The following is a 19,571-nucleotide window of genomic DNA, read 5'->3' on the forward strand; positions in this document are numbered from 1 at the left end:
TTCTTGCTGGAAGCTTGGCAGGTTGCCATAAGTTGTTAAACATGAGCAAGTTTCAAAGTGAAATGACATTTGGCTGAAGTGGTTCATGGCTGAATCAAGGTGGAAATATTCAGAAACCCAAAAATATTTGTAACTTCCATGATCAAAGGGGGGGGGGGGGCAAAATATTTTATAAAATTACATAACAAAGCTTTCCTATGACTTTCATGAAAATATTAATAAAATTGCCATACAAGAAATATCTTCTTTTTTTTATAGTTAACAAGTTCACAGATGGGTGGAGGGAGCAGGATGTTTAATGTGCGAGACTGGTTAAATCGATATCTTGCCTCATTTCCAAGAAAATATTGTACCGTAGAAATGAACCCATATGATCTGAATCAGCTCCCAGGTAAGACAGAACCCATTACTACATTACATTGCATAGTCTTACAACTTTGCGGAACTGCAGGTACTGTTTTTATAATTCATAGTTGGATCAAGTCGGATCATCTCAGAAACAATGCAGGTTGAAAGAGCCTTTTCAAAATACATTCTGGATATCCTATAAAAGTTGGTATCTTGTTCCACTTTGGAGTTGAAGCTGCATAAGTGATTTTGTGATTTTATGTAGCTTTTTCATGCAGTATCATGATTTCTTTTTGATGGTCCAGCCATCTATGATTGATTATTTTATCATGCTTCTGGCACAGTTCCAGTTAGTTTTTGAACATCCTGCAATGTTTATTGACCATGAAATTAAAATAGGAGAACCCATCATGATAACCACCAAACTTAATGGCGTGAACTGTAATGCAACCTCATTCTCTCCGGATCTTGTATGCTCATCTCCCGGAGAACAAAATCCATTCATTTGTCAGGATATAATTGCATTTATAATAATGTTAATGCCATTGTGGTTTCAAGCTTTAACGTTAGGCAGACAATCACTTTTACTTACTGCGTACTATTATAGGACAGAAGTAAATCCAAAACTGTCTACATGTTCTTTTTATATTGCACTTCTTGTTTCAGCTGGAATTGGTCCACTTTTCTGCAATGTTCCCTGATTTCCCGATATTTTGGGAATGCAAATTTCTAAATCTCCTAATCTTGTGAAAACAGGTTGGCAGATATATGTTGCAATAAAACATTTGCAAACGACACATGGTAGGGAGTTGCTATTAAAGGACATCACTATTCTGTTTCAACATTCTAGTAGTGTTATTCGTGCAATCCAGGTCAGAAACCAGAAAAAAATATATTTGGGAAATATAAGAATGGCATTTGCTTATTTGAAAATGTAAAACCAGTTGCCTGTAGATTAAGTGAAATAACATCACAAAAAAATGCAAGGATCAAAATTCCTGGAAAGAGGCCAAGAAATAAAGTACTGTACAAGTGTACATACAATGTCAAGTTTAAACATGGCTGGGAAGAGACAGGTATGTTACAACTCTTTGGTATTAAAGTATTTAGCAGACCAGCTCAATGTAACTCTTTTTGGAAAGTACAGTAAGCTGGCGGAGTCAAATAAATGTCAATGTTTTTGGAAATTTTCTCTTTTAAATTCTTAAACTTCAATTAGTTATGCTAAACCACTAAATTTACATCTAAATTATAGTTTCTGGTTGACCAGCTTGCATAACCATGTTCAAATTATTGTTATTTTAAGGCACTCTTTGTTCAGTAAACCAGCATTGAAATTGTATATATATTTTCAGTGTTGGGCTTGTGACGAACGCATGCCTCATGCTCATTTTCATTTAACTATGTGCAGTATGTAATGACTCAACACCAATTAGTGTAGTTGCCTTAATGAATATTTGAAACAAATTCATATTTCTGCCAAAATAACAGTAATTAAGCAAGAGTAATCAATGTTGTAAAGAACCCAATTATTTACTGTAGTCTCATATCCAAGCAATTATCTGTTAAAACTACTTCAAATACCCTCACATACCATTTTCATTTGTCACTAAGACCCTCCATGCAACAGCTGGGCTTTCATCTTCTGTTACAGTGATGGTGTAGATACCAATCCTTGCAGCTGTCTCCATGGTAGTAGGTAGGGTAAGAGTAGCAGGTTCACTGCTGATGTTTGTCATTGCTTCATCTGGTACTCTAGGACTATTGAGTGTAAACATATAACCTGCAGATCTTGAAAGAAGCACTGCTTTATCAAATGTTACACTGGCTGTTTGGGAATCACCTGTAAGTACTTCAATGATAGTTGGATTGGTTGCGGTTGCCATGGGACTCCTTACCACAGCAACATAGGGAGGATCAGACAGACCTGGTATCAGGAATAGAAAATAATTTAAGTGATAATGGTTTGACAAAGAAACTGATTTGAAAGCCTCACAGAATGATAATTTAACAGTGCTGAGATACTGAAGCAGCATAAAGTGGTACACCACAGAACAACCATGCAGCTGTGAAGCCTCAAATTAAGTAAGTGTCTGTTACACACACTATAAAAGGGGTCAACTGGAAGATTGATTTTGATTACCTTTTTTTCTTCGAATGATATTTTAGAAGATCATCAGAACCTTGGGCATGTTATACAAGGGTAGTAAATTTAGTGGGTGTGTGATGGTCCAATGAATTTTCAAATTGAAAAGAAAATCTGGAACATTCACTTGGACAAAAACCAATGAAGTATACTGATAAAGGTACGTTGTAAGCCTTCCAGGTGCCCCTCCACCCCCCCCATTCGATCCCTCCCAGCGAGATCTCTGAAAGCTATAAGAAACAAATAGAACTGCATTAAAATAGGTTATAATGAACAGATAGTGTAAGATATATGTGGTGTTCAAAATACCCCAGAATCAGAGCAGTTTTTGTCAGACATTTAACAGTACAGTCATAGGAACTAGTATAAATTTGGCAATAATATCCAATGACCTTTAACCTCCAAATGGATGACAACTGAGAACTCACTAAAATCTTCTTTATACCAAATATATTCACCACAACACAACTGACCATTCTGACTTACTGTCCAACTTACTCCATTTACATGGTTTAAGAGCTTGTATGAACTTTGACCTGCACCAAGAAATAGTAGAGAAGCATTAAAGAACTCATAGAGTGGCATCATCTATACGCACAATAAAGTAGCCTACAAGATTCACAAAAGCTGAGCTTGTTTTGGAGTTTTCCTGTTAACAAGGCTTTCTGATTTTCATCACTGCAAACCTAAAATAAACTTTGGCCTCCACCAAATGCAGTACAGCAACCAGAAACCTGACAAGAAAGTGCTATATCTACATACCATGTCAAGAATTCACCTTACATTTGTTAATCTAAAATGCTAAATCATTAAGGGGCATTAACTACCAAACTATTGATTCAACAGAACTGTGCTTGTATTGTAAGCTTCTTCCGGCCTTTGAACTATTTACAGAACTTTGGGAATCTTAGAAAATCCATGTTTCACCACTTTCTGGAACTTAGCTCACGGCAACTTTAGATCCTCTGCAAACCAGTTATGCTATATCAACTGGAAGAATTAGTTGACTCGTTCACACCATACCAGACATACCTACAATCCTCGACAAAAATGATGGGACAGTATGAGCAGCAACGAGCGATATTGGCTTAAGCGCACCCCCTTCCCCCCGTTCAATGTTGTAGCCAAAAGCGCTCAGAAACTGCAACATTGATACGGGGAGTGGGGTGTCCCATCTATTTTTGTCGACGATTGTCTGAAAGCCTGTGTATATGTATAGGACCATAAGGATTTACTACTGGGCATTAGACATTGTAGGAATAGTACATTGTTATATAGTATATATAGTATATACAGTATATATATATATATATATATATATATATATACATATATATATACATATATATATATATATATTATATATATATATATATATAAGAGTGTAAGAATAATATATATATATAATATATATATTAGATATATATAATATACATATTATATATATATTATACGGGGAGTGGGGTGTCCCATCTATTTTTGTCGACGATTGTTCTCTCCAGTTTATGTTCTGCACATGAAGCTATCTATAGCTACCATCATCATTCTATGCATTGGGTAATTATAAGCAATAAAGTATTAACTCGATCAAGCAAGTATGAGAGAGGATATGATTTATCAGTTACATAGATCAACTGGAAAAGTCTTCATATGGCCTACTTCATGGTGGCGGGATTTGGGCTGCAGTTGTGACAAATGAGTAATGAGCACTTTCTTGGCATGTATCTATGGCACTTGAACAAACTTGATGAACAAGTAGCATGTGATGTTAGTCCTGCTCCCTGACTCTCATGACCTTTGACAATCCTTGTGTTTTTATTTCAGCAAAGAAGAAACTTCTCCCTAAATTGTCCTACTTACAAACATATTATCTCTTCATTAATCCAGTATCACTTGCAACAAACTAAGACTAACCAAGCCCACAACTGCTTTGTGTTTAAGATATTTATTACCAAACAGACAACAAATTGCTTATGTGAACTTTACTCTAAACATACAAATTTTTCAAAATTATTTTGTCATTTTGGTTTTCATGGAATCTAAACTTGCTCTTGTTCTAGTTTGCTAGGAGATTATACAAATTTGTAGTGCTTTTGTGGTACACAAATAAATACTATATTGACATTTTCCAAGTATTGTTGCTTCTATCTCATCTTGGCTGTTGTGTCCTTAGCTGGGTGTAACTATATACTTGTATTGTAACTCAATACTCAATTAGGAAAAACACCTACATCTGCTCAATTGCTGGGTGCCTACTATAGCATTGTGCGGGATCCCGGTAGTCACGTTAATCCCGGTATCCTGGTATTGACTAGTCCCGATCACAGTGCAATATGTGTAAATAGTACCGGGAGTGGGAAAACAACGGGTTATTAAATGTGTTTCGGTATCATTCCCGGGAATCCCGGACATAATAAAAATATTGACGTATTACTATTTGAAATAAAGAAAAGAAAGCACAGTATTTCTGGTGTCTGTGTTCTTAGTTTGAATAATATCTCATCAATTTACGTACTGGCCTAGACCTTTATATTATGAATCAACTTTTCACAGGGTAATTTGGAACTTTGCTACACCAAATATCTAACGTTACATGGGTTAAGCCTGTTGCCGGACCTCAAAGTTATTCTGAATTTTTGTTATTTATTGTGAAGGTTCCCATGTATAAAATCTTACCACATGTATTTCACCTCGTTTTGATATAATAATTATAACAATTTTAATAAATTTTGAGCCAAAACCACATTGAGAATTATATCCAGCTTAAATCCATCTTCGCTCAAGACTGTATATTATAGCCTAGTGTCACGAACAGGTACACAAAGTGCAGTACGGTACTTGAGAGTTAATGCAGTAATGAAATGGATTTGTTTATTATTGCGGAGGGTTCCACGATGTCATTTAGAGTTATCTTTGGCTACTTTTTTAATTTTGATGAACTTTTTGTACAAAAGATGGATATTGTACAGGTCTATTGAAAGTATATGGAGAACACAACAGACGATAAATGATATAAGTAGTTCTGTACTATTCTCATGTATATAGTTTATAATCTCATATTTACATAGCCACTTTGTTACATTATTCTTGTCTGAAGTTCCAAACACGTGGTGACTTGTTGATAGTTGAACAATTTTCATTTGAAGGGTTGCCCTATTCCAACATCATGGAATAGTGGGGAATTTCCAATTTCTGGATGTGTATGGATTACTGGTTTTATCCTTGTGCGAACATGTTAAATCTAATATCGTACACTGAGTATGTATGAAGCATGCTTGGGGTGCTTTTTCCAAGGTTTGTGATGTTTTTTTTTAAAGTACATGGCCTAGGCTATGACATTAAATGCGTGACATTGACAGTCTCGTAACTAAGTGCTTTGCAATGTTGGGGAAATCCTGGTAGTAGTTATGATACCCAGATTCATGTTGCAACACTACCGGTTGTGTGAAATTTGCACTACCGCACAACCCTATACGGTACTAGGACATCCTGTCCACTGCCGATCTAACTATGAGTCAATGAGAGGATACATCAGTAGGAAATATATCCCAAACATAGTACAGGACTACAGGTAGGACATCCAGTCCACTGTCAATCTAACTATGAGTCAATGATAGGATACATCAGTAGGCTATATATCCCCAACACAGTATAGTACTAGGATATCCAGTCCACTGCCAATCTAACTATGAGTCAATGATAGGATACATCAGTAGGCTATATATCCCCAACACAGTACGGTACTAGGACATCCAGTCCACTGCCAATCTAACTATGAGTCAATGATAGGATACATCAGTAGGTTATATATCCCCAACACAGTACGGTACTAGGACATCCTGTCCACTGCCAATATATGAGTCAATTAGAAGATACATCAGTAGGTTATATCCCAAACATAGTACAGGACTACAGGTAGGACATCCAGTCCACTGTCAATCTAACTATGAGTCAATGATAGGATACATCAGTAGGTTATATATCCCCAACACAGTACGGTACTAGGACATCCTGTCCACTGCCAATATAACTATGAGTCAATTAGAAGATACATCAGTAGGTTATATCCCAAACATAGTACAGGACTACAGGTAGGACATCCAGTCCACTGCCAATCTAACTATGAGTCAATGATAGGATACATCAGTAGGTTATATATCCCCAACACAGTATGGTACTAGGACATCCTGTCCACTGCCAATATATGAGTCAATTAGAAGATACATCAGTAGGTTATATCCCAAACATAGTACAGGACTACAGGTAGGACATCCAGTCCACTGTCAATCTAACTATGAGTCAATGATAGGATACATCAGTAGGTTATATATCCCCAACACAGTACGGTACTAGGGCATCCTGTCCACTGCCAATATAACTATGAGTCAATTAGAAGATACATCAGTAGGTTATATCCCAAACATAGTACAGGACTACAGGTAGGACATCCAGTCCACTGCCAATCTAACTATGAGTCAATGATAGGATACATCAGTAGGTTATATATCCCCAACACAGTACGGTACTAGGACATCCAGTCCATTGCCAATCTAACTATGAATCAATGATAGGATACATCAGTAGGTTATATATCCCCAACACAGTACGGTACTAGGACATCCTGTCCACTGCCAATCTAACTATGAGTCAATGATAGGATACATCAGTAGGTTATATATCCCCAATACAGTACGGTACTAGGACATGCCCTCATACAAATTAAAGCATGCAAATTGCATGTAAATTGTATGTATCTTGAATGAAAAGGCTAAAACATGCAATTTGCATGCATGTACATGCTCTACACATGCTGTTTTCATACAATTTACATGCATGCATCCAGGAAGCATGTATTTATGCATGCATGTATTCGAATACATTCGTGTAAACCTTACACTAAGCATGTATCGCAGCAATATAAGTGTCCATTGGGCATGTAACTTGGTGTATGCATGCATTCAACCAAACTGTCAAACATGTATTTGGACTTAGTTGTTTTATGAATGCTTGTGAAGCATGTATTTTGGACTTTGTCAAATTTATAGTGCATGTATTCAAATTTACAGTGCATGTATTTTGGACTCTGATTTACAATTGCACACATGCAATTAGTCAATTTGGATGTAATTTTATGGTATACTGTACATAGGATGATTATATCATATTTTATCACAATAAGTTTTGGTAGGAATGAAGAGTTCGATTATTTTTCTTTTCCAGATGAGCTCTTGACATCTTAAGATGCAAACAAGAATTCATTTTTTCGAATTTCAGCTAGCTGGTTGTTTAAAGTTACAACCTCATGCATTGGTGATATATGTTATTAAATGGAGCACCCTGAAATATAAAGCATTGATTTGGTATTCTCCCATGAGTTATAAGGAAATGCCATTGTGTATTTAGCTACTGTACATGCTTCATACTGTGCCTGGATTCCAACTTTACATACTGTGAAAACAGAAATTTAAAAACTTTATAAAAAATACAGGATGATGCGGTATGACTTTTTGAAGTTTATATTAGGTATTGCCTGCACTCTCAAAATAATTATTTTACCAGTTATACATTCACTAATGTTCACTAATGCATTACAACAATAAGTTGGTGAAAGTAGAGTGGACTAGTACTCTATGTTACACCCCTAGTAGTCAATTAGGGTCACAACCCTTTTTATGGACACCAAATGTTTTTTGGGTGGCCAAATGTACACAGTCAATTGGAAAAATGTCAGCCAGTGTTTTTAGTTACTAGGAATTCAAAACGGGCGTTCCAGGGACGCATCTGCACGAAAAAGTTTGCATTCAGCAGATAAAAACTTATGTCCCACAAGACAAACCTGTGTTAAAAGCGCAAGCCAAGCTATGACCTTTAAGTTCTTTTGAAGTCAAGTATAACATCCCTAGATCACAATTGCTTGCACTTTGAGACTAAATAGTATGGTTGAGGCCTATATACACACACAAACAAATTAAAAAAAGATAAAATTAGTTGCAGTACATTTCAAGAAAATGTACAAATTTGAATGTTCACCAAAGCTGATGTTTTTCCTGTTCTGGTAGACTTAGCCTAAGCTAAGTGTAACATGCACAGTACGACTTCCTTGAGTACTGTAGGCCAAAACTAGAGCACCAATGGTGCAGAAGCTCATACCTTTTCGAGCTTAAAAATGTATGGCCCACAAAACCAATTTTGGGCCCATGAGGGATACCCCCCCCCCCTCCGTTAGCAGAACCCTGGCAACACCACTGGCTATAATTCCTATTTTCCCCTTTAAATCCTATTTTACCCACTCTCTCAGACAATACCACTGACCTACCCTGTTAAACTTTCTCCCCTCTACCTAAGCAGAAATAACTTCACAAGCACTCCCTACAAGACATAACTTCACAAGCTGCCTACATACCTCAGGCTCAAAGACTTCTAAGAATCGGCAAGTGCTGATTGGCTATAGGGCTCTCATGCTTACAGTTCAACAGTTAATAACAACTCCCAGTCCTCCTTTAATTCCACTAACAGCCTCTGCAGAGCTTAACCACAAATGTAAACAAACACTGCAGGGACTGGGAGACAAATTAAAGGAGCTTTGGCAAAAAGTGAAGGCTCAGATTTTTTTTAAACAATGGGGATTAATTGTAATTAATTAACTTTTGACCAAAAATGTTTAGGCATCACCTTATTCATACACAATCCAACAATTATCAGTTCAACTTTGAATATGATCCATCAAAATCTTGAGGAGATTGAGATATTTGAAAATATTACAAAGAATGACCCCCGATGACCCCCTAAATGACATTTGACCTCAATTTTCCGAACACCCCTCGTAACCCTCATCCCGAGGAACATTGTGACCAAGTTTCATTATAATTGGCCATACACTGTACGAACAGGAGCAATTTGAAAATATAGGGCGGCGGCCCGGGCCACAAAAGACCCCTAGTTGATCTTTGATCTCAAATTCATGAACACCCTGAAGGTAAAACTACCATAGTACTATCGTGACAAACCCTCAACATTGTACCATGGAATTTGTAGGAGAAGAAGCATTTTGCGTATTTCCACAAAATGGCCCATTACGGCCCACAGGTGACCTTTGACCCCAAATTTTGGACCATCTCTGATGGCCCTATTCCCAATGGTCCTTGTGTCCAAGTTTCATGAAATTCCATCAAACACTGTGCGAGTGGCAGCGGTTTTACCAATTGTTGACGGATAGAGTGATAGACGCTGCACTGTAACAATAGCTCACACCAGCATGCTGGTATGAGCTAAAAAGGTGGTACATGTTAACAAAAGTCTAGTATACCCATAGATATTGTTTTACATAGCCAGTGGTACCTTGAGAGAGTTGTCAGAGCTGGTAAATATTGGGTCTACATGCAAGCAAAAAACCTTTGACTACCATACCATTTACTGTATTCATGTTACAGTACTTATACTATGCATCTCTTCGACTGGTGTGTACCGTTCAATGAACACAATTAGTATAAAAATTAAATAACTATCAATAGAGTTTGAAAATCAATTGTGAACAAGAATAACATTTTTCTGCATTGTACTGAATTCACAATTTTATTCATATAGTCATTTATATCTACAGTGTTCCTGTGGGTTAATTTCTTTCTTTCTCCAAACAATACTGATCAGAATCAGCTTTCTAATAAAAAGATTATGTTATACGTACGTAACTTAAACAGGGCCCTCTGTTTCAATCACTTTTAATCAGATTGGGAACCTCAGCAATGTAACTAATATTCTTTGCATCAGTGAAATCCATGCACACACAAACAGCAACCAAAATCACACACAGAAATAAAATATCTTTGGTTGGGTGGTGCAACGTCAACATTAACATGTGTTAATTTATTGTTGGATACATCATCCTTCGTCAGAGAAATTGGCAGTTTTTCCACGTTACACACAAGCGCTACATACCTGCTACTGCATAAACAAAACTTCTGCTTTACATCGTGACTCACAGCAAAGAAGTCTTTAGATTGTTCTTTGCCAAACAACTTGTCATCCACCCCTACTCCTCCCCTCCCCCCAAGAAAAAAATAATAGAATGGCAACCTAAGTGTAATTGTTCTTCCTTCTGAGCACTGAACACGAGCCCTTCAATCTAATTATTCAGGTAACTCTTGCGGAGAGTGAAGTTAAGAAAAGGTTCACTGTTTTACGAGAAATACGTGGAAAGTCCATTGTGATTGCGGTACACTCCGCACAATGACATCACAGAGTGACCTGTACGTGCTATTTGCACCACGTTTCTGGTCAGTTCGAATCTGCTACTGTAACTTTGACATCAAATAATGTCTCTTTGGACTAAACGGGAACCACGGTATTGTTTGTGTACTATTTACTACTAAAATACTTAAAGACTAGTATGATCTAGCCAAAAAAAAAAAAAATTCCGCCTCCAGCTATGCATTTTAAGGGCAGTTTCATGCTCCTCATTTTAAAGAAGCTTAATTGCAGGTAATTTTGGTGGACTAGGCTACAGGGCTAATCCTAGGTATGGACCAAGGCAGTAATAGTAATACAAATAAGATATAGCCTATATAGGCCTCTTCACAATATTACCCTACTAATAAAAAGTACTAGGTTTTCTGTAGGCAGTCTATAGCCTTACCAATACCACAGGCTGTATACCCTTTTGTTCATGGTGAGAAAAACATCCAGTTCCATCATAACTGAAGTAAAAAAAGTCATTTTAACAACCTTTCAGCTCCTTCATTGATTCCTTCTGTTGGGAGTTGAGTGGTACCAACGTTTAGTAGTATTCAGACTAGTCGTAGAACCAGTACTACTACTAGCTGGGCTAACGTCAACACTAACATGAGTAGTGTCACTAATATTGGGCCTAACGTAAGGCATTTCATCACCATTGTCTTATTCGTCTAACTGAGATGAGCTTAGTCGCCACCGTGTGGTTGGTGGCATACATTTAAACGGGTTGCTTGTCCTGAAATAGTCTCTATATTTAGAAGGCATTGTAGGCCTCAATATTGATCGACATAAGTTCCGGAATTTTCTTAGAGCATAGAAGTAACGTCGTCCGTACTTCCTCTAAAACTGTCTAAGGACAAGATCTAGGCCTATACATATAGCGCGATATGCGCACAGTACAGTAGTAGTAGTAAGTTGAGTCTCGTGTATCCGACATGCTCAGTAATTAACCTCCGCCATGTATCACCATCTTGCGCAAGGTTTATTGCTTCTTCGAAATTGTTAATATTAACGTCCTTAAATTGCGACTTTATTTTTCCAAGCAAGGTAGTCACGGACCTTCCTACTGGTTTAGTACAGTACAATATACTATTTTACGTTGGTCGAAGTTAAGTTGAACATTGCTGTCGGCAACATGAATATGCATAATGACCGACCATACCGACGCGGAACTAAACCGCAGACGGCGTGCCCGGTACGTTTATTCATTATTTTTAACTTTGTCTGGTCTTGTTAAGCGGAGAAAACGATACAAAAAAAAAACCCACAATTTCTAAAATAACTTCTTTTAATTAATTACACCTGTCCTGTTTCACCCGCGAAACACGAACCAAATAGATTCGTTTCCTGTTAAATTTATTACAGTTCACATTTCCAAGGAACATTACTCGTAGGCCGTCTTCCATGGCTTGCTTTTCGCTTCCTTTGCTCAATTTTTTAGGGGAATGGTGTTACTGTAGCTTAAAATGCGGAGAATAATCACGAGATTCATAATTTGCTATGCCAACAACACGATTGTTGCACATTACTATAAAAATGCAGTAAAACTAGAGTATTTTAATTGATTATGGGACATGCCTGATTTTGGGCAACTGACCAATCATAGGGCTGCTTCTCGTGACTTTTTGACCCGGCCCGAACTTATTTTGTTTACCTCTACTGTAGCTAGCCTAGATCACGCACTGTCTGCATATAGAGCCCGTAGCCCATCCATTGCTCCAATCTATCGGAGATGGTAGTCCAAATGATCAGAAAACTTTTTGACAAAGGTAAGAATAGAATAACTGTAGACGCCAAAAAAGTCGTAAAATATATGTGTACACATGTATCATATTGTAGGCAAATGAGGTCGAAATTTCTGTTGATTAAGTACGTAGGCCTACGCTGCAAAGTTGTAACGCCTAACGCCAGTTGGGATTGCGATATTGCATTAGCCTACATTATATATCTGCCTGACCAAAGTCTTCGTTGACGTTAGACTTAGCAAACAATATAGGCTATGCCTATGCTTGGCCTAGTTTATGATGTCCTTATAGTACGGACGATTGAACGTTGGTACATCCAATGTTGTTTATTCCTAGATTTCTAATCGAGGAATTGCTGCAAGGTTGACTTTCGTATCAATTGGTATTGGCGTAGGCCTACGCCTAATGTTAGTTGTTGCTCCCATTTAGTTTTAACATAATAAATAATCAGAGCCATCCTTGGCACGGGCCTACTTAACTGATGGTGACGTTAGATCGTAGATGGTATACTTGCTCAGAGTCAGACTAACCCTAATGACTAGCCTACTGGCATAGATGCTAGACTTACTGTATCCTTTTGCCAAATTTGCTTGATTTATAATTGTAATTACTGTAACTGTACGTTAGATGCAAAAGGGCAAGGCTCTGCACAAGTCAATAAGAGACAAAGACGTTTTGATAAAACAACCAAGGTTTTGCAAAGTATCATAACACTAGGATCTGTTCAAGTGGATTGCACTTGGCCTAACCTCTATCCCATGGACCAGGAAAGCAGCCACTGTGCCTCACTACTCCATATCGACTAGCTATGGTTATGAATGCGTGAACTAGTAAAGTTCCAGCTTTATGTTTTATTTTGCTATTTTCTCTAACAGTTTGATGATGACTTCTCACAAAATGTGCAGTCCATTGTGCTGGGAAGATTGGGCCATTAACAAGGTTCACCCCAATCAGTTGGTCTAAAGTTATTGCCTGTGCTGAGGAATGGTGCAAATTATCTGGCCCACAGTGTGATGTTGCTCACGAAGTTCTATCCCCCTGCAAAGAACAGCCTGACAGCTCTGAGGACATCTTCTACCATCGTGAATGCTAGGCGGCTTTTACCAACAAAACAGATATTATCAGAGCAAAGAAACGACAGATGAAATTACCTCAACATAAAGCAGTTGAAGGTAAGAAGTTTGTCAAAATGCATTTTATTATGAGTTAAAGGTATGCTGTATTGATCACAAATAAGCCTCATTTTCAAATATGGTAACTTTTGGTCAAAATTCTTTAACTTTTTTTTATTACCACCCTGGAAGAAATTTACCTCACCAGGACATTCAGTCATCTTGTGTGCTCATGAGGTATGTCTAAGAACAAATTGGAAAGTAAAGACTCACAGGGAAGGATTTTTTGAAAACTTGTGGTTCTAAATTATAGCATGCTATAATTTGGGGCTAATGCAGACTACCATTAAACAGTAATGAAATACAGAAACATGTTAATAAACACAAACAAATTGTTTTAATGATGTGATGTAACACCTCTTGGATCAATTCACTTGTTGGAACTTTAAAAGCTCATTTCCCTTGCATACAATGTAACTGAACTGCTTGAATTTACATTGGTATGTGAATACGTGGTCAATTAGTACTGCAGATTTCTAGAAGATTTAGTGTGAGCAAAAAGGGCCTTTTATTGTTTTATTCCCAAATGTTCTTTTTATGCTTTATCCTGGTATTTAGATATCATGTCTTGAAGGTAGTTGCCTCTAAGGCATGATTTTGTGAAATGAGTTTATCTGACTACACATGAAATTAGGAATTAATTGAAGAATTGTTAGAAAACCTGCAGTGCAGTTTGATATGAATTTTGAAAACATTAGGTGAAATGAAGGAAGATAAGACCATTTGACATAGATTGTTATCATTTATGAATTTTAAAATGAGGCTAGTTTGTTATGACTATCAACAAAAAGGATGTTCAATCAATATTTTAGCTTTAATCTGTTAGCAGGATGGCATAATTTGAAATTGATAAAGATCATTTGTATGTTTTCTAAATTGAGTGAGCCTTCACTGTGCTATGTGTCATGCTGTCATTTCTAAGACAAAAATAATTTTCTGTGCAACGAATAGTCAGTGTCTGTTGGGCCCATATAAAATTTGAGAAAAGCTGTCACTCACAGACATCTCTGAAAAGGAATTGTTCCAACTCAACATAGGAATGTCATACACAAAAAACATATCAACCCAACAAAGCAACTGTATGTCGCTCTCAGGTAGAGGAGGTATCCTGAGGGATTTTAATCGTTTTACATCTTTTTAATTTGATTTCAAATCTAGATACCTCTATTGAAGAAGATCACCAAACAGAAATTGATGAACCTCTGGGAAAATACTTCTCCGATCATCAAAGTTGGCTTCTTCCTCATCTGATACAAGGTCTAGGTTACAGAATGTTCTACCGTCATATAATAACATATTTTGCAAAAGTCATTAGCCTAGTGTAGTGTACAGCATACACGTTTATGCTACAAATGTGAGGATGCCCTACACTGAACATTATGAACATATGATTAAACTATCAATCTTATTTCAAGTGAGGCTTCATTTGTACAGTGTAAGATGGTCAGCTCTTACATAAAGTTTTGTTTTGTACCATAGTTTTACTTGTTTATTAGTGCATTGTGCAGTGCTCACTGTACAGAGGGCTACACATTTGTACAGTATATTTGTATGTTGTCTTGTGGCAGCAAAAGGGTTGATTTAATAACAACTCTCTCTTCTGGGTTGCAAGGCAACTATCTTGTTCTTCCTGGAAATTAGTTCTCACAGGAAATGGGGTCTGTGTGTATATATATTTTAGGAACAAAAGGAGTTTTGTGAGGGTATAGGGAGTTGGCTATTAGTATCTGAGCAAGGCAGTTGTAAAAGAAGAGAAAGATAGTTTATTGGCTGGATACAGTAGTTTGTTTTAAACCTTAATTTACATAGTTCAAGTTACTGTAGGCCTTATTATTTTATGGAAGTTGTGATATTCAACTGACAGTCTGGGACACTATTTATTATAAGGATACTATTTACTATAAAGGATATTATTTTACAATAAAGGATATCCAGGACACCATCACTTATAAAGGACATTATTTTACTACAAAGGATATTGACATTATTTTACTGAAAGGATACCCTGGAACACTATTTCATATAAATTAAAGGATACTATTTTGTTGGAATCCGACTTTCATAATACCATTCATTGGGTTCAACTATACTGATGTCGTAGAATATCTGATGTTGTAGAGGATCTGAGGTCATAGATTACTTGATGTCACCAGCAGGCCAACTCACCAGAACAGACTTTTAAATTAAGTGTATTTCTTTATTTTTTGGGTGCGCACCTCACGACTGTAAGTTGTTCCATAAAATTCTTTGACTGGGCCCAGATCAACTGTACATTGTTGTTATTCATAATTATAATTTCTTTTGATCCAATCCAGTTGAGTTCTCCATTTTTTATGTGTCTTGCTCTGTGTTAGGTCATCACACCAAACCCAGAGTTCCCTGATCAAGAACAAACATTTATTTTCAGTGGCTAACACCCATACATATTATATAGATCTACTGTTAAAAAAAATGAAAACTTCTTATAGTGTGGTGTTATATAAGTGTAGATAACACCAGTTGAGAATCCCAGTTCAAACTATTTAAAAATATAAGCAGTAAAACATAGTTCACCCAGTTTAACCCAGCAAAACATAGTTGACCCCCAGTAAGTTCAGTAACACATAGTTGACCCAGTAAAACATAGTTGAACCCAGTAAAACATAGTTGAACCAGTAAAACATAGTTGAACCAGTTGGATCCAGTAAAACATAGTTGAACCAGTTGGGAACCCCAGTTCACCCATTTCAACCTAGTTCAAATTTGGGCCAATTTCCGTATAGAAAATTCCAGTTGAACCCAGTTCAAAAGTTCAACTGAAATTTCCACCAGGGGCAGCCTTGATGTGTTTCAGCTTGAGAACATATGCTCTATAATGTGTATTGATCATTAATTCCTGACCACCAGATATCTCTTTGTACCACAGAAAACAAAGTAAAGTTGTAATGAAACTGGTCTCAATCAAGAAAAACACATTCCTACCAAGTTTCGAGGTCACTAGCTCATGTAGAAATAGAGATATCACAGCTGCTAACATTCATTCTGGTAAATCCTCAAAAACAACAAAATGTTTGGTTACCTTGGCAACAGCAAGACTTTCTGAAGTCATCATAATAGCATTGAATATTCTATGATACCATATTTCACATGTGTATGTAACTTCCAGTCATAAATTATTACATACAACCTCTGTATTGTTTCTTAAACAGGTCGGTAGATTTTCTTAAAAAGTCTAATCAACGAGTAAAGGGCGCCCTCTATTTGGTTTTCTGTTAATTGTTCCCCCAGTCAGCATCGGATAAATTTTAAATTTGGTGGGCTTTTTGTTCTCCAGAAGACCCTTCATAGGGATTGTTTTTTATTACTCTAATCTTCCACCCTGGCTATTAAAAAAGCTTCCAAATTCATCATAGCTATATATGGGCAGCTAGCCGCCATTTTGGTTCTTGGCACAGCCGTGTGCACATTTGGTCGCTGCCAACAAACAGAAAACCAAACCTTATATCAAATTGTACTCATTTTCACTCAAATCAAGTATTCCCTAAAAAATTGAGCAAAATCCAAAAACTAAGCACTTTTTTGGCACATGGAAGACGGCCTATCGGGACTATCAATTTCGGCGGTAAAACTTATACACTTTCAAAGATAGTTACAGTATATATAGATATCGGAAGACTTCAGTGGCGTGTTGTCGATATCATCTTTCTTCGGAAATTTGCTCGTTTTTTGGCTCATTTTAGTGAACACCTCCTGTCGCGTTCACTCTAGTATCAAGGTTTATTGTTTCTGTCAACGGATCTAGTGTTTAAAGCAGTTTGGATTCATTATTTCCAGTGATTTAGTTGAGTGCATTTTTCGAATTTCAACTTTTCGGTCATGTTGTAGTAGCCTATCCTATAGCCTACCACTTGCATTATACCACTTGCATTGTACGTGGTTCAGATTAAACCGAAGAACGACGAGCTCAGGAGAGAGTTACAACGGTATCAACGTATGCCCCAACCAAAATTACCATGTAAGTAATGTTTTTGCACATGTGCTCTCATAATGTTTACATTGTTTTCTTTATTTTAATTAGGCCTAGGCCCCTACTTTGTTTTGTTTTTTACTTATCCTGAAAAACTAAAAGACGTGCAATGTAAGATTATAAGCTACATCATTCACTGGAAGGATCATGCATCACGGAAGGTCAACTTGATAATATATTATTTCTGAAATTGTTTGGTCCAAACATGAACTGCAAATGCTCCATTGATATTGTGATGCATTAAGATAAACCTTTAATTTTGTTGTTCTGGTTACATGCATCATTTCAGCTGTGTCACCTCTTCTGTCTCACTATTGTTTTCTATGATATATGGACATATTTTGACAGAATAAAGCTAGTTTTAACAAACATTTTCAATTTATGTCAAGAAGATTTCACAGAACCTTTGCTCTTTCCTTACAGCAGTCACTTGTGAGGAACTGCATTTCTTGAAACGCTTGATAGGTGCATTGGAATGCCAACAAGAAACAAGCAACAAGAAACAGGTTAGATTTTTGTAGTATTTTTTTATAGGCAGTTTTTAAAGGCGGATAGGTAGGTAGTTGAGAGATACACAACTTTCTGTACAGTTTCCCTTCAAATCAGCTATAAATATGCATCCTGCAAAGATTACCCTACAAACTGCCTCATCAGTAGCAATTTCAACCAGAAATTTCTTTAATCAGCAGAAAGAAACGGTTTGTGTTTGAAAGTCAACATCCCAGTTTTAAGGAAAATTCAAATATAAACCACTGTACAGAGAGTTATGTAAAATGTCATTATCGTTCATCTTTAAAGTAGTAGTAGAGGTGTTGGGGAAGTGATGTTGATATACCATGTAAGTTGTACCATCTTTGCTTTGTTTCTCTTTTTGATTTTGTTATTATATGCTGCAAGGGCTTGAATCAGAACAATTGATAGAACTCTTTGAATAATAGTCCCTCATTTAAAGGGAAGAATGACACTCCACATCCATGCATCCATCATCTTTCCTCTAGGCCTGAGGTTGCTTATAACTTTAATAAAAGTTGTTCATACTTTTTCTTACAGACAAGTTTTTCAGACCCAGAATTTTCATTTTTGGATGGCATTGCACCATCAGAGACATCGGTTGAAGAAGATAGTTTTGTCCAGGAATGCGAGAGTAGTTAAACTTTTGAGGTATGTCACATATAGTCCTCCAATTATGCTGGCAGTTTTGGATTGTCCAGCCAAAAGTTATATCAGAGAGTACTATAATCTGAACATTCTGGTAAAACTTACATTCAAATTCTAATGCTTTGTTCTCGAATATTGACATTTGAAGTTTTCAAATTTTGTACCAAGAATAGACTTGAAGCATACAGGTGTGATATCATAGCCTAGGTGCACACTGAGGAATAAGTTTTTTGTTTACTTCACAAACAAATTTCTATGCCAAAATTTGAATCATTCATAATGTAAATGCATCACATGTATGCATTGGTATTTAATTCCCATCTCCATTGGGCAAACAATCCAGTTTGCTTTGATTTCAATTTGGTAGGCCCAATTCGACCAGGGTAGGATACATGACTAAGCTTCAGCTGAACTTACTCGTTTTAATATCCAAAGTACACACACAGGAAAAAATATCCTAGCAGTAAACCAAATTCCGTTGTGAATATCCCAAATCCACGTTTCTCGTTCAATCCTGGGCGAAATACTACCGTGACTCTGTGTTATTCCATAGAGTTAGGCCTAGTTAGGCCAGTAACATCCACTACGTACACAATCACAAAGACATGCAGTCACTAACAAATTATAAAAACGTCCGATCGCTACAGTACCGTTTTTATTCCACTCCTTGGACCATGCAGATACCGGAACAAACAAAATGGACAATATAAAACACGATACCGGAATATAACAAATGGATAAATGCGATGAAATCCTAACATGACTAC

The 19,571-nt window shown here is 36.8% G+C and overlaps 1 protein-coding gene across 5 annotated transcripts in view; it reads right to left on the reverse strand.

The window, feature by feature from the left end:
- LOC139956014 (uncharacterized) overlaps positions 1-19,571 on the reverse strand; it is a 183,547-nt gene that overhangs the window by 157,134 nt on the left and 6,842 nt on the right. For 3 of the 5 annotated variants that reach the window (XM_071955178.1, XM_071955177.1, XM_071955182.1), the window contains exon 2: positions 1,943-2,275. In XM_071955178.1, coding sequence (XP_071811279.1) covers positions 1,943-2,275 — 333 coding nt within the window. Of the gene's footprint in view, positions 1-1,942; positions 2,276-11,126; positions 11,355-19,571 lie in introns of those variants that run through there. The other 2 variants (XM_071955180.1, XM_071955181.1) reach the window with 2 other exon arrangements.

This window comes from Apostichopus japonicus, chromosome 2, assembly GCF_037975245.1.
Source record: "Apostichopus japonicus isolate 1M-3 chromosome 2, ASM3797524v1, whole genome shotgun sequence".
Taxonomy (NCBI): Eukaryota; Metazoa; Echinodermata; class Holothuroidea; order Aspidochirotida; family Stichopodidae; genus Apostichopus; species Apostichopus japonicus.